The 17,281-nt window shown below is 39.8% G+C and overlaps 1 protein-coding gene across 1 annotated transcript in view; it reads left to right on the top strand.

The window, feature by feature from the left end:
- Positions 1–467: 467 nt before the first annotated feature.
- Positions 468–17,281, top strand: part of LOC140329907 (calpain-2 catalytic subunit-like) — a gene marked incomplete in the record, with an annotated part of 45,091 nt that continues 28,277 nt past the window's right edge. Inside the window, 2 exon segments of the mRNA XM_072410299.1 lie at positions 468–978; positions 8,478–8,547. Of these exon segments, the coding sequence (XP_072266400.1) occupies positions 742–978; positions 8,478–8,547 (307 nt within the window).

Genomic DNA, 17,281 nt, shown 5'->3' on the forward strand with positions numbered 1-17,281 from the left:
TCCTTCTGATGAATTTTTTGTGGTGAAACGCGCCAAGGATGGTAGAATTGTTATGACTGATAAATGAGGTTTGTATACTCCAGCAAGGAAACATAGACTTTTTTTACTGTTTGTATTGTTCTGTTACAATTGTACTGTTTTTTGTATAAATATTTTACTGCATAACACCTAAAAAGTCCCATTACCAATAATCTCTTTGATTCTGCTATAACAAGTCAGGGATGTGGTGCTATAGATTAACTCTTACCTCCCAAACACAATTCTCTATATTAATATGAATATTTGTATTATTTTGCTGCATGTAATTCAGATTTCCTGCATGCAGCAGTTGGGTTGCATTATAATGATTACAATATATACTGCGATCACACCTAACAAGAGGCTGGCAGTTGCCTGTTCAGACAGGACGCACCCTGCGGTTGTCATCTGAGGTTGGGCTGCCTCTTCCTGCAGCTGTAATGGGAAACCTCCTTGCTGACGTTATTCACTATGAGCTGAATCTGCTCCATCCAGCCAGCACCGTGCAGTTTCCTCTCTGCTGCACCCATCTGTGAGCTCTATACCAGGGGATGCCCTCGCCCCTCTCCATTCTACTTTAATATACCCATCATCTGCCCCTCCAGTGGTAATAATCCCAGATCTTCTCTGCACTGATTCCTCTTTTGCACTGATTCCTCTTACTCTTCTGCAGCTTTCTGGTTCTTGGTGACTTCTTTCCATTCACCTTCCAATCCAGAGACGATGATCGGTTCAGCGGCCAGGTTGGCCCATGAGCGGGCACTGGCCAATGGCTATGGCACCAATGAGATGGCCCTGAAGTTCCTCAATCAGGATTATGAAGCTCTAAGGAACGAATGCCTCCAATCTGGGACTCTGTTTAAGGACCCCAGTTTTCCAGCCATTCACTCTTCGCTGGGGTACAACGAACTGGGACAAAATTCCTCCAAGGTGCAGGGGGTTGTGTGGAAGAGACCCACGGTAAGTGGCCAACCTCATAATACAGCATGTTGTATGACAGTTGTAGGGTCTGGAGCTACCAGGTGATGTGCAACTACAAGTCCCAGCATGGACTGATAGCCTGTAAATATTGCAGGATTGCAGCTCATGGGTTATTGCTGGGGTACCGATCAGATTGTATGCAAATTCTGCAAATTGTTTGGTAGTTTGTACTTGTTTAAACTTTATCCCTATTTCACACATTTAGTAATGCAGGTTGACTGGCTGCAGATCGATATCTCACTATGACTGAGCCAGGACGATGATCATGGAACTTTCACCTTCCCAAACAAGTCTGCAGTGTCCCATCCTATTTATGCAGTTATAGAAAGTTTGGGGGTGTCCAAGTTTCCAGCACCCCAGATACAGATGCTATGGGACTAAAAGACCCAGAATGTCTACATGACTACCAGTCCCGACCTTCCTGAACAGTTTGCATTGGCTACATAACTACTACTCCCAGCATGCCTGAAGTGCTACCATTGGTCATATATAGGGGCAGTTTATTGGCATTTATGACATTACTATGGGGTGACAGGGTCCTGGCAGGGATGGTGGTAGGTTGCATTTCTATGGGGTGACATGGAAGCCCAGTGTCCTGGCAGGGCATTGCTATGGGGTGACACGTTAGCTCAGTGTCCTGGCAGGGATGGTGGTAGGTTGCATTGCTATGGGGTGACATGGAAGCTCAGTGTCCTGGCAGGGATGGTGGTAGGTTGCATTGCTATGGGGTGACATGGAAGCTCAGTGTCCTGGCAGGGATGGTGGTAGGTTGCACTCTCCCCTTGCAGCTCTAGGCTCCCAGGTTCAGGTTTCACCCATGACTCTATTTGCATGGCGTTTGTTTGCTTTATCTATGTTAGCAGAGAGAGAGGACGGTAGGTTTATTAGCTTCCCCTGAAAATTGGCCTTAGTTTGTGTTATTGATATATTAGAGCTGAGTGATCACATGACTATGATTAAGTGATATAATGACATTAAATATTTAATCTCTTTAATCAGTATTGCAGGAATGTCATGCGACTTATAATTTCCATCTTCATACCATACATTCATTATAGCCACAGACTCTGCACTGCAAACCAATCGATGGTGGTAGGTTGCATTGCTATGGGGTGACATGGAAGCTCAGTGTCCTGGCAGGGATGGTGGTAGGTTGCACTCTCCCCTTGCAGCTCTAGGCTCCCAGGTTCAGGTTTCACCCATGACTCTATTTGCATGGCGTTTGTTTGCTTTATCTATGTTAGCAGAGAGAGAGGACGGTAGGTTTATTAGCTTCCCCCGAAAATTGGCCTTAGTTTGTGTTATTGATATATTAGAGCTGAGTGATCACATGACTATGATAAAGTGATATAATGACATTAAATATTTAATCTTTTTAATCAGTATTGCAGGAATGTCATGCGACTTATAATTTCCATCTTCATACCATACATTCATTATAGCCACAGACTCTGCACTGCAAACCAATCTGTTCTCCTTTCTGAATGAATCTTTATCTACAGCAAATCTTTTTTCCTTCTTCTTTTTGCAACATTTTTTTTGTTCTAACTTCTGCACCTTCTGCACCGTTGCTGGGATTCTTTTTCTGTGGACTTAGAAAAGTTTTGCTGTTATGGGAAATCGAGTGAGGAGTCAGTGAGGTTTGGGCTGCCAGGCTCACAAACACTCTTTATGTTATCATTCAGTGAGTCACAGACGGCACAACAGAAACGTGTTTTCATAATATGTGAATGTTGGTGGAGGAGAGCTGGAGGCCTATCAGTGAAAACAGTGATCGGGGTATTAAAGTATATGTAAACCTAAGAACAAAATGTTATATATTGCAGCTTACCAGTTCCTAAATATAGTGGCTACTTTAGTTTTCCTCCTTCATTTTCACCTGGTGATTCTGCTGGTAACATATTTCTTATCCAAACTTCTCTATATTATCTATAGGGCCAGCCATTGTTGTCACAAACTGGATTTCCAACATGTCATCTGTATGGCCCAGCAGATAAAAAAGTTTCATTGTGCTTTCTTTTCATCTCAAAGGAAAAGAGAAAGGTGCAGCATTTCTGGCATGATCAATGAGTACTTAGTACTTGCTGAAAATGTTCTTTACATAATGATATATATAGATAAATTATAAATATAGATTACGGTAAAGAATAAAGAAATCCAATGCAACTGCCACATATAAGATCAAGATGACATTTAGTAATCTTTTGTTTAGATAGACTTTTTTATGTTTTTGATCGCTAGCGTTCCCTGTTATAATCGAGGTCTTCTCCCATGATTACTGAAATATTTCCATTACCACTTGGGTCACCCTTTGTGATCACTAACACTCTTCCTTTACCACCTCCATTAATCACTAATAATGCCACCATATGAGTCAACACAAAAATTAATAAATCCCCCCTCTTACCACCACCTATGTCGGCCTCAATGAATACCGTCATCTGGGCCCCATAATGTTCCGGTCCAGACAGAATGAGATCCAGGTGGAAGTGAAGGGTCTGTGCCCACCAGCGAGGGAACCCGGGGGTAAATGGAGGGTCTAGGCCAACCTGAAAGCCAGCAAGGTGCAAATGAAGGGTCAGGCTCCACTTGCACATGGGTCTCTTTCTAGCTAGACCAGACCTTCCACTTGTACCGCTACTGGTTTGCTAACTGCATTGATCAAAACAAAAGTGTGGGGTTCCCTTCTAATATTGAAACCAGACACTTACATAGGCTTGGGACCTACCTGGATAGGAAATGGGGCAGCCATCATGTGTGCCCCCTTTCTTATTTATAAGAGGTCATCTGGAATCTGGTTTGCCAAAGAAGGAAGAGGACGGCAATAGGCTTGAGCCCCCTTCCCTTTTAGCAAAATGCAGACCCTATTTGTATCCAATGGTGGGTCACCTCTACAATGTAACAACTGTCACCAGAAAGAAAGCATGGTGAAAATGGAGGGTCAGGTTCCACCCTTTCTGACTAGCCCAGACCCTTCACTTGCATTTGGATCTCTTTTTGGCTAGCCCAGACCCTTCACCTGCATCTGTATCTTTTTTTGGCTACCCCAGACCCTTCACTTGCATTTGGATCTGGTTTTGGTTAGACCAGACCTTTCACTTGCATCTGGTCCCCTTGCTGGTTTGCTGACTGCTTTGCCAAAAACAAAAGTGTGAGGTTCCCCTCTAATATTGAAACCAGACCCTTTAGTAAGCTTGGGGCCTTCTTGGCTATGAAATGTGGTGGCCATAATTTGTGTCCACCTCTTCTATAAATAAGAAATCTTCTGGAATCTGGTTTGCCAAAGAAGGAAGGGGCAAAAAGCGGTCAGCCTTTTTGGCCAAAACCAGACCCCCATCTGCCCCCAATGGAGCCATTGTTAAGAGAGAAGACCAGATCCTTACAACGTAACCCCTGTGTTTCAGAGTCTTCTATTCTATTCTATTCTATTCTATAAGTAATACTCCTCACCTAGAACTGAGGTTACCTCTATTTATCACTAATAATCCTATCTTGCCATGTGGGTCAGCCTTGTGATCACTAACACCCCCTCTTACCACCACCTAGCTCAACCTCTATAAATACCAAAACTTTCCCATTACCACCCTTTGATGTGTCATTCTCCCCTGTTACCACCCAAGTCAACCCTCGTGATCATTATTACTCCCCCCTTACTACCCAGGTAACCTTCAATAATGGTAAACTGAAAACAGACTGCTCTTTATAGTAGATTAATATTATTATTAAACCGGATTTATATAGCACCAACATATTACGTAGCACTGTACATTAATCAGGGGTCGCAAATGACAGACTAATACAAACAGTCACACAGGAGGAGGAGAGGACCCTGCCCTGAAGAGCTTACAATCTAGTAGATGGCTTTACTGGCCCTAGCCGTGGCCCTGCATATTATATGCAGTATAAATTACTGTATATACCCACCTACTCCACGATGTGCAATATCATAGGGGGTGGGGCAAAGCTCCACTTTACAGAAAGTCAAGATTTACATTATGTGATTGGATATGATAAATTATGTAAATTGTAGTTTAAAGCTAATATTTAAGCACAAGAAAAAAATTTAGCAATCTATTGCCATTCTGTTTCCACTTGAATCACCAGATCAAATACCATTCAAACCATTACATGGCACCTATCTAATTCCCATTCCAGCCGTAGGCGGCCGTGCAACCTTCTCCCACATGTTACAATAATGCCCCTCAATGGAAAGATGTGATTGCACCCTTAGGGAAGGGACTGGTTTGGCTCTTAGGTGGGGTTATGACCTGTTATATATGATCTGTGGATATAACCAGTTCATTTCCATTTCACTGACATTTTACATATTGCCTAAGGCTTTCCTGAGTATAATGATACTGTACAGTCCCTGGGGTGTGATCTGCTGATGGTTGTTATGGTGTAAGGATGGATATACATCTCTCAGCCTAATTACTGACACTTATTAGGGCCTGGATATTGTATGTGTGACATATACAGACTGTAGGGTTTTGTTATAATATCTACAAGGGCAACAATGGTTCTCCTCCTTTGTACTTCTACATTAACCTACGCTGGTCCTACACAGTTTGGTCCAATTGGATTTTCATCCAGGACATCCCATTTTCATCCCTTACTGGGGAATGGAGATCAAAATCATTTAGTGAAGTCGATTTTTGGAATCATAAAATTGAAAGATTCTGTTATTATATATGTGGACCAGCCATCCATCTGCCCTGGCATGGCCAAAGATAGGTGGGAAATTCTACGTCAGTCCATGGTCATGTGACCCACCGTGTCCTGATTCCCGAGAATTCTATATTTTCCCTTGTAGAGAAGATAGATCCTTCTTCAGCTTCTTCAGTTGTCCACATCACCACCTGGATAATGTAGACACTTCCTTTGAAAACTGTAGGTGAACGGTCTACTGGAGCATTAGATTAACTGGTCATGATTTTTGGTGATTTGGTTTGGAAGGTAAGTATATAATAGTTTGGGGGAAAGCTTTGCCAAAGATAACTTTTGAAGGCCGTCTAAACTTGAATGGTTACCTTAATATAATATAATAGTTATATGTAGCACTGAGGGCGTAGCATATGGGCCTGATTCATTAAATCAGTCTCTCCAAGACTGCAGAAGATAGACCATTATAGGAGAAGCTAGGTGATCCAGGAAACCTAGGATGGATCTACTCTAGGATTAAAAGCATTTTCCAGCTAATAGCAAACCATTCCAGGTTTGCTGGATAGCCTAGGTTTACCCATGATAATCTATCCTAATAAATCAGGTCTAATGTACATAAGTTCTAGCCAACGTCTGTGTTCGCAGGCTAAGCCTACCCTCCTCACATACAGACTACCAACCAGTCATACCTATGATGGATGGGCCCATTGACCAGCAGTATGGAGTCGAAGGGTATGGGCATGATTTTGCCACAGTGGAGCTGGCCAATATTTGAATATTACTGTACCTAGTTTTTTGGACCCCAGGGCACACTAAAAGGCATATATGCCTTGTGCCGACCTTTTAAAACTGGTGATAGGTTAGAAGATTAAAATCACACCTGTGCTGCATTACTAAGCTCAAAGGAGAAGAGTTGGACAATAGGCACTAAGCCTCATCCGGTGGTTTAGACCAAAGGGCCTTTGTTGATAGACTTTTGTTGGGGTTATATTGGGTTTTTTTTATATAAAGCTCAGAAGGAGGTAAACTGCAGGTCAAATTCTCCTGCAACAAATTCTAAATGATCTCAGAAACCTCTGAAGTTGATCTCAAACTGATATCACCGGCACACATTCCAAGCCTCTCAACTCGAGTGCCCTATAAGTGTTATGTATGGAATCCAATATTCCAGTGTGCATAGATACTATTTGCTTCTTCCTGTTGCAGCACTTCCAGGTTTCGGATTGACACCCATCTGGGATTTACAACTATTGTTTGGTTCTTTCATTGCAAACTGGACGAAATACTAATGTGCGGGTTCAGTGTTTGGTAGCCAGGTCCTGCTCTTGTATAAGGAACCCTGTCATGGGTTTCTGTGTGAATGACGCAGTACCCAATATTAGCTGCCTAAGCAGAGTCTGCAGGCTTCATTTATATATACATGGTAATAATATTATTTGGCTTTGCAATCAAAAATAAAACATTTTCATCTTTGAGCTTTAAAGAAGACGTAAGATGGTTAAAGTTGACACATGATGTCTATTCCAGAGGTCACTATTGCCCGACTCCTGATTGTGGTGCTGGTTCTGGAGGTCACCAACCATGCACCATACCCGGCCAGGACATAGCATGACCCCCAAAACTTGATTGCCTTGCACCTACGGACAATAACCCTGCAGAGATTCCAGATTCTTGGCATTGCTTACATTTATAATCACTGTTAGATCTTCATTATTACTAAATGCGGAGAGAACAATCTGACTTCTCTCTGCCACTCAAAAATTGCTCAGTCAGGTTCTGTCCATTATAGAGGAATCCATTAGCTGAAGGAATATAATAAAGAGCATCACTGGCGCACAGCCACAGCCGGAAGCTTGAGGGTCACCTTTCTGCATTTATACATATTTTTAGATTGTTTATGTCAAGCTGAAGCTGAATATGATTACCACCATCCCATCCCAATATGATTACCCCCATCCCATCCCAATATGATTATCCCATCCCATTCCAATATGATTACCACCATCCCATTCCAATATGATTACCACCATCCCATTCCAATATGATTACCACCATCCCAACCCAATATGATTACCACCATCCCATCCCAATATGATTACCACCATCCCATCCCAATATGATTACCACCATCCCATCCCAATATGATTACCACCATCCCATTCCAATATGATTACCACCATCCCAACCCAATATGATTACCACCATCCCATTCCAATATGATTACCACCATTACCATCATTATCCACACGTGGGTAGAAAGGACAGTTCTGGGTGCATTAATGATATATAATGTTTTATATCTTCTGAAAGTTTGTGCAATACACAAACTATATCTAAACCCAAAAACACAGATGTATTTATTGCAGATAACAAGTCTTTGCATTTGGTGACTTTATTAGTTTTCTCCTTAAGATCCTGCAAACAGCACATTACCTGTCTCCATTATTGTCACCTGAGGATTCTCTCTTGATTGGATCTCTATTTCAGGTAAAGGAATTTGTATTTTATAGGCAGGAGGTTGAAACACATGGCCAGCAAATCATATTCATTATTTTCCAAAAGAAAGAAAAGGGAAGAACTTGCTTTTGTTTTCTGCAACTTTGCAATTTTTCATGAATCCTGTGACTGCTCAATCTGTAGTATAAGGTCCTACTTATACAATACAATAAAATTGTTATATTAATGCTAATAAAAGTTTTTGTGTCCACAAGGAGATTTGTTGTGTGTTTGAAATCTCATTGTAGGTTATACTACTGTTGGAGCTTAGTTGCTAATTGAAGTTCTTTGTTAAATGGGATCTTCTGTTTGCTTTGTAGGACTTGTGTTCCAGCCCTCAATTCATCTCAGAAGGAGCAACTCGGACCGACATTTGTCAAGGAGCTCTAGGTAAGATGCGGAACTATAAAATGCCCATGGCCCACTGCCAAGTAAATACTGGCAACGTTTTGTATTTTATAACCATTACCAAACCGGTATAATTGTCCTGGTTCATTCTCTGTACTAAACAGTCATGCCTGGTATACTTGCTCCATCACTGTGACCAGAACCATTGTTAGTGATTGTTTCAAGTGACAATATAACAAATAGTGCCATTCTGTTCTATGGAGAGGCGGAAAGGGCAAGCGGGAGGCTTCTTGTTGCGCCCTCCCCATAAACACTGAATAGCAATCATTATCTGTTGGCCATTAGTAAGCCAACACAACAGATCACCAAAATACCGTAGGAGACAGCTGTATGGTTTTTATGTCAGATGGTCATGAAATATTGTCCCTGATTTATTATTGTTCTCCAAGGCTGGAGAGAATAGACTTTTATCAGTGAAGCTGGGTGATCTAGCAAACCTGGAATGGATCTGATCTAGGATTGAAAATATTTGCTATCAAATAGCTAACAAATTGCTTGATTTTAGGAAATCCATTCCAGGTTTGCTCAGTCGCTCAGCTCCACTGATGAAAGTGTATTCTCTCCAGACTTGGAGAACTTTAATAAATCAGGACCATTGTCTCAAGCGACAAACATTGAATGTGTTTATGAGGCTTTAATGTTGGGCAAAGAGCGTCATGCCCATAGTAGCCATGGCTGGTCGGAGATCTCTCCATTGAAGTTCTGCGAAAGATAAGAAGCAAGGCTGTGAGTGATTCCTCCAGCATCTCCCTAAATGTGTAAATAACAGTGAATAAACTTTGCATAAAAAAGCATCTAAAGCCCAAATGATAAAGGGCTGGAATCCTTGTTAGATTTGCATTGCTATCTACACCTCGTACAGCTGGGATTCAGATTTGTGAACATCGGGGATCTGAACTCACCTTATGTTTTGATTTAATTTAAAGCAGAATGAAATTAAATCTACCAACATATTCTGCAATAACGTCACATCTCTGGGGATAATATTTACAGATGCCAGGGATCAGAACTGAAATGATTCCATAACATGAGCAGCACCATGCAGACCTAACCAGAGGCCAGGATGGCTCCTTGCTCAGCTGCAAAGGTTCACAGGGATTAGTTCAGCTTCCATTATACTGAGCAGTCCATTCTTATGATTTGGCAGGTTGCTCTGTAAGGTGTTCTGGGAGATCACAGGAAGCTGACTCTGTGATGGAACAATATTAACAAAATGCAATTTCCTTTTCAAGGTTGCCAAGATGAAAACACAATTTCAATGACTTTCCCATATGACGTTTGGCTTTCAGGGTCACGTCTTTATTCATGTAATAGAATCAGTATAAGGAGTAATTGAAGCTCCAGACAAATATGAAAGACACAAATGATGGGAGATCTGTACTCATGTATACATCAATAATTGTGTTTTTATTCATACAAGCGGGCTTAGTTCCTGATTCTTACTTGGCATGAGCCTCCTGCATTTCCTGTGTATCAGGGCTGGAAAATATGAGGAAGAAGTACCAGAATGAAGAGGAAGGTGCCAATCAATGTATAGCAAGTGCTACAGAAAGCATGCTGATAGGAAGAGAGAGGAACTGCGCTGCGTAATATGTTGGCGCTATATAAATCCTGTTTATTATTATTAATAATAATAAAAATAATAATAATAATATTTGGAGGATAAAATACAAGTTCTTGTTTCAATGACCAGCTGGGTTAAGTCCATGGTGACATTGGCTGAATGATTCTGGCCATCAGGACATCCAGCGCCAAACAATACTGTACGGGAAATTATTGGAATAAAAGTTAAAATTGCAGGGAGAGGCTGTTTTGGTATTTTGTCCCTTAACTTTTATTTTTTGCTTTATGTGACACATTGTCTAATCAAAACATAGATTCCCCAGCCAAGACAATTGTATTGATAATGAACATTTCCAGGGGTTTCCAAATCAATGCTGCAGGAATATGTATAATCTTCCATCCATAGAAGAACTATAAGTACCAGCACATCTGGACAGCATAATAAATTATTGATAGCTTCTAATATGGGAATAAAATAATATTGAATATTATAATACATTTATCATCTTTATAACTATACAAATGAAAGTGCAGCTGAGCAAATATAAACTACACACATAGCAGGTTAACTGTTTTACATGTACAAATATTTTACAGTTCTATTCAGCTGGATTTATCTTTAACACACCCCACCCTACTTATATAACCAGAAACTATTGTGGTGCCTCTGTAGTTTCTGTATTACCTTACCACATCCAACCTGCTTTTTGGACTAAGAGTGAATATTGCACGCAATGTTGATTTCTTGCTTCTGTGCCCCATTCCTGTAGGCTTCCTTAAGATATCAGCCATCACCCCCCATTGCTGAAATGTGTTAGAATAAAAGGGCTATGAGATGCAATTATTATTATTTACATATTACTGAAAACTAATATCTACTGTAGCATCCAGGTGACACCCATACCTGGTAATACTGCTTAGATGTCACCTCTGCAATACCTTTGTCCTCATTGTGCCCCATTATATTATTATAAATATTAACATTATATATATATCGTATATATATAGTTCCTGCAGGTTTGTGTTTTGCCTTCCCAAGTTTTACATTTCCAATATTTATTATAGTCAAGGGAAGCCAGGAAAGCACTTTACATCATTGCAATCCGTTTTATTGATTTCTTGCAGTTCTTTAGAATGTGTTGCATTAGCAGCCATCAATTATACCTGTCCCTGGTGAATTCAGCTTTCTACATCTTAAGGCAAAAAAACAAAATCAGCGGCTCGTCTACGCTTTTCAGTATATTGTAGAGAGGATCTAATTGCTGTAAATAAATGATGTTTCTTATGTTTCTTGTTTCACGGTTGCACTTTCATTGTTCTGCAGCTCTATAGATGACCATACAATACAAATGACTTTTAATGGATTAGACATTTGATTCTCTAAAAACATTAAATAAAAAAAAAAAATTAAACACATTTATAAAGGCACTTGCATGTTTGTACAGATCTCCCCGACCGTCCCTCCCTAGAAATTTTGATAGCAAAACATTTCTCAGAGGTAAAGTATTTAAAATGGAGGACAGGTGGTTTTAAACTTTAAAATAAACTTTTTTGTTAAAAATATAGATTTTCTTTTTTTGTTTTTTTCATTTTTCACTTATTGCACCTTCCCACAGACATCTCCCACTAGAAAGGGCTTTCCAATTACAGCAAGTTGGCTTTTGAATTTTCACCCATCCCTAAACAATTTACACCCAGCAGGGTGAATAAGGGGACAAGAGCAATACAACCTGGCTAAACCCTTCCGATGGTATCCAAAAAAGGAAAGATATGCTTTATATATTTTAAGGTAGCCTATACCTATTATTATTATTGTTATTATTATGATGAATATTATTAATAATAATATTAAACAGTATTTATATAGAGCCAACATATTATGCAATAAATAGGGGTATAAATGACTGACAGATACAGACACAGGAGGAGGAGAGGACCCTGCCCTGAAGAGCTTACAATCTAGGAGGTGTACACCCCAGAGCTGGCAGGCAGTGCTTTATATCCCAGGAAAATCAGCGCAGTGTTTTTAAAAACTCCCGTCCCCACCCAGCATTCCTTTGCAGACTACAGATTAATCACAATTCAATCATTTGGAGTTTTTAGCTGCCGGCTGGATTTTGCCCCGGTTTTTTGGGTTTTTTGTCACTTCTGATGAGTTTTTAGGTTCTGGTTATAATGTATGCAAATATATTTCATTATATTCTGTTTGTACAAAATGTATCATTAACCCTGAGATTGCAAAATCAGTTTATCCGGTTTAGCAGAGGTGAGGGTTTGGCACCACACCCAATACGGGAAATCTCGGAGTGTGACTCAGCTGATGTATAAAGTAATATGAGTTGGTTTATATTGTGTCAATAGGATCTCCCTTGTATAATAGGATCTCCCTATAACAGGCCATTCACACGGGCCCCTTGGACTAAGAGTGAATATTGCACGCAATGTTGATTTCTTGCTTCTGTGCCCCATTCCTGTAGGCTTCCTTAAGATATCAGCCATCACCCCCCATTGCTGAAATGTGTTAGAATAAAAGGGCTATGAGATGCAATTATTATTATTTACATATTACTGAAAACTAATATCTACTGTAGCATCCAGGTGACACCCATACCTGGTAATACTGCTTAGATGTCACCTCTGCAATACCTTTGTCCTCATTGTGCCCCATTATATTATTATAAATATTAACATTATATATATATCGTATATATATAGTTCCTGCAGGTTTGTGTTTTGCCTTCCCAAGTTTTACATTTCCAATATTTATTATAGTCAAGGGAAGCCAGGAAAGCACTTTACATCATTGCAATCCGTTTTATTGATTTCTTGCAGTTCTTTAGAATGTGTTGCATTAGCAGCCATCAATTATACCTGTCCCTGGTGAATTCAGCTTTCTACATCTTAAGGCAAAAAAACAAAATCAGCGGCTCGTCTACGCTTTTCAGTATATTGTAGAGAGGATCTAATTGCTGTAAATAAATGATGTTTCTTATGTTTCTTGTTTCACGGTTGCACTTTCATTGTTCTGCAGCTCTATAGATGACCATACAATACAAATGACTTTTAATGGATTAGACATTTGATTCTCTAAAAACATTAAATAAAAAAAAAAAATTAAACACATTTATAAAGGCACTTGCATGTTTGTACAGATCTCCCCGACCGTCCCTCCCTAGAAATTTTGATAGCAAAACATTTCTCAGAGGTAAAGTATTTAAAATGGAGGACAGGTGGTTTTAAACTTTAAAATAAACTTTTTTGTTAAAAATATAGATTTTCTTTTTTTGTTTTTTTCATTTTTCACTTATTGCACCTTCCCACAGACATCTCCCACTAGAAAGGGCTTTCCAATTACAGCAAGTTGGCTTTTGAATTTTCACCCATCCCTAAACAATTTACACCCAGCAGGGTGAATAAGGGGACAAGAGCAATACAACCTGGCTAAACCCTTCCGATGGTATCCAAAAAAGGAAAGATATGCTTTATATATTTTAAGGTAGCCTATACCTATTATTATTATTGTTATTATTATGATGAATATTATTAATAATAATATTAAACAGGATTTATATAGAGCCAACATATTATGCAATAAATAGGGGTATAAATGACTGACAGATACAGACACAGGAGGAGGAGCGGACCCTGCCCTGAAGAGCTTACAATCTAGGAGGTGTACACCCCAGAGCTGGCAGGCAGTGCTTTATATCCCAGGAAAATCAGCGCAGTGTTTTTAAAAACTCCCGTCCCCACCCAGCATTCCTTTGCAGACTACAGATTAATCACAATTCAATCATTTGGAGTTTTTAGCTGCCGGCTGGATTTTGCCCCGGTTTTTTGGGTTTTTTGTCACTTCTGATGAGTTTTTAGGTTCTGGTTATAATGTATGCAAATATATTTCATTATATTCTGTTTGTACAAAATGTATCATTAACCCTGAGATTGCAAAATCAGTTTATCCGGTTTAGCAGAGGTGAGGGTTTGGCACCACACCCAATACGGGAAATCTAGGAGTGTGACTCAGCTGATGTATAAAGTAATATGAGTTGGTTTATATTGTGTCAATAGGATCTCCCTTGTATAATAGGATCTCCCTATAACAGGCCATTCACACGGGCCCCGGACCAGGTGACAGGTGCGCTGTCCCTACCTTATTGCTGCGGCTTTATATAGAAAGGGCGAAGCAAACCCTTTGTGACAATCCCTTCTGAAAATTAGGCCCTGCAGGCATTTAGACAAAGCTATAATGTTTCTGATATTTTGTTAGCTGTACCTGGGAAATAATGCATTAAAGGGAACCTGTCTTTGTCATTTGGTGTCATAACTTATATTAAAGTGGAAGAGTGGAAGTCCCACTTTGAACTTTGGCAATCATGCAGGTGGTTGTTGCAGAAAGAGACAAGTGACGTCCATTCTGCAATAATCATTCCTGGCTGATCGCTGCCCAGCTATCAAATTTTAATTAGCTGTGCATGCATTTTTGCAGAAATGCCCATGCTAAGCGTTGGTTGCCACACACCTGGAGTTATATCATCCTGGCCCAGCCAATCAAGATGCCTGACGATCGCGTCTAGGAAAAAAAGAAGGAAGATGGCGATGAATATTGCAGATTTAGTTCCACTAACCTTCCCTGCTAACATGAGTTGCTGTTTATGGATGAATGAACCTTGTATATATTTCAAACATAGATGAAAACCTCAAGGAGACCCAATCCTGACATTCACACAGATCTGCCCCATAACCCAGGGCAGGAGACCTGATCTATCTTTGCTCCAGTTAAATCATATATATAAGTCTTGTCCCTCCGCCAGTCAGTGAAATGAGAAGCAGCAGACTGATGAGCTCATCCTTCTGTCAATATGTTTTTTTCTCCAATTAGAATGTCTTTAGTTAGGACATGAGGGGGTCAGTATAGCTGATTGGTCTTTTTCTGCTTCTCTTTTTCCTATTCTGAGCCCTGTTGTATGAGACTGATACCGACAAATCTAAGTCAAATTCAAATACATTAAATATTGTTGTCTAAAATACAAATCTAATGTATGTCTTCTTTATCTGCACGGAGTTCAGGTTTAGGCACAGTACAACAAATTTGTTTTAATTGGGGAGGGGGTCACAAAGTTTCCCCTCTTGCTGGACTGATGGGTACAATGTACCATTTAACTACTGTAGTTGTTCAGCTACATTAACCTACATTCCCACAAACATTTCCTGATGGGAATCTTCCAGGTTCATGTGTTTCAATGGCAGTCATGGATTCCCACCAGAGAATGTTTGAGGGAAAGTCAGATTCACTGTTTCAAAAATAGAGCCCTAAGTGATGTAAAAATATTTTTTTATATGAATTCTGTATTCTTTGTGGCCATGGGGAGTATTTTGTCTGCATACTAAAAAGGTTTCTCATCCTGACAAGGTATAGAGGGTTGAGGATTCATGGTGATGGGAGGCATAGGAAGTCATTTGGGCTTTTCTATTGGCTATCACTCTACTAGGCAAACAGCTGTGGTTGCCATTTGTGGAAGTTGTACCCCCGAGGGGCACACATGGTGGGTGTAGGTTAGTCAAAAGCAGCTTCCAAAAAACAATCTTGTGAATGGGTGAATGATTGCACACAACCAGATATGGGCAGGTTTGTTTGATACAATTTAGGAATGAAACTTTTGGCATCTATTTGTAAAATTTTGGGTGGATAACCTGGAAGGATCTTATGAGTTGCACCACATCTTTCATATATCATAACAAATACCAAACGCCTTTTTTTCCCCAAAGGGAAAATTTGTACGGGCTTTAACGGTGCTAAATACCAACACTCACAACAAGATATGTTAAAAAGTTTTTTTACAATTTATTATATAATAATATAAAAACATATCACAGAAAATGCTTGCAAAACCAACTTCTTTCCACCATCAATTATAAGGCTGAACAACACAAGAAATCATGCAAACATTAGGAGAAATCTCTCTCGTGTTCCTGGCATCCAATAAATTGCTTGCTTCATTCAAAAAGAAAAAAGAAACACTAATATATAATAATAATAATAATAATAATATTAATACAATGAGAACAAAGTAAACCAAGATCATATACAGTAGATATAATTGTCTTCCTCTCTGTATCATGAGACTGTTGGGGATTTTCCATCACGCCGGAATATATTTGAATGTTCCAGCAGTCACAGAGCTCCCTTTCATACAATCATTTTACTGTGAATCACAAGACTTTGCTGCCTGGGAATTCACATATTTAAAACTATTTCACCGAGGCTTTGCTGTTGATATGAATTAATTGGTGATAAAGAGGCGCGCAGCAGTTCACTAATAAATTGTTTTATATTGTGGATCAATATGGCAATATACAGATTTCCTCTGCCCATGCAGCAAGGGAAGGGAAAGTGTCAGTGATTTGGTGTTAGGAAACATTACAATAAACAACCATTTGATGGCACAAAACTATATAAAAGTGTAAATTTTTATTGATTAGAATAATATAGCAAATAATATTAACAAAATAAGCAACTCTGAATTATTTTTATTTCTCAGAAACTAGAAGTAATCTTACCTCCTCTTGCTCCTATGGTAGCAATGACATCTGCACCTGGTCCTATACTGGTTCAGGATCCTCGGCCATCTTTACTGGCCAAGCCAAAATAACAAAACTCCTATACGTTAGCAATCCGGTGATCAGGGAACCCCAGCTTGGGATGCTGGATATAAATTCCTGAACACACCCATTGCTACTGTTTGCAGTCTCCAGTTCATAGAAAGCCTAATGTAAAATGTATCTAATCTAAAAACTACCAATAAAAATAAAGCAGAGCTAAATAAAAAGTCAGTAGGAAGTAGGTTTGTGGCAGAAGAGATATGCAAAGAATTGCACGGTCTTTTGTCCTGCGCCTGCTGGCTTTTTGGTTTTTTTCCTACACTGCATGGGCAAGGTAGTGCAGGGCTAGGATCTATACATGGCAACGCCGCCAGGAGTTCCTCTTAATTTGGAGAGGTTTATCCAACTTCTTGATGTGTCTCTTGGATAAGAATGACAGGAGTATTGGTCACTGGGAGGTAAAAAATGGCTGGGGTCCTACAGATCTCTTGCTGGTGGCAGAGATTCTCAATACAGGTAGTCCCCGGGTTACATACAAGATAGGGACTGTAGG

Source organism: Pyxicephalus adspersus, chromosome 4 (assembly GCF_032062135.1).
Source record: "Pyxicephalus adspersus chromosome 4, UCB_Pads_2.0, whole genome shotgun sequence".
Classification (NCBI taxonomy): Eukaryota; Metazoa; Chordata; class Amphibia; order Anura; family Pyxicephalidae; genus Pyxicephalus; species Pyxicephalus adspersus.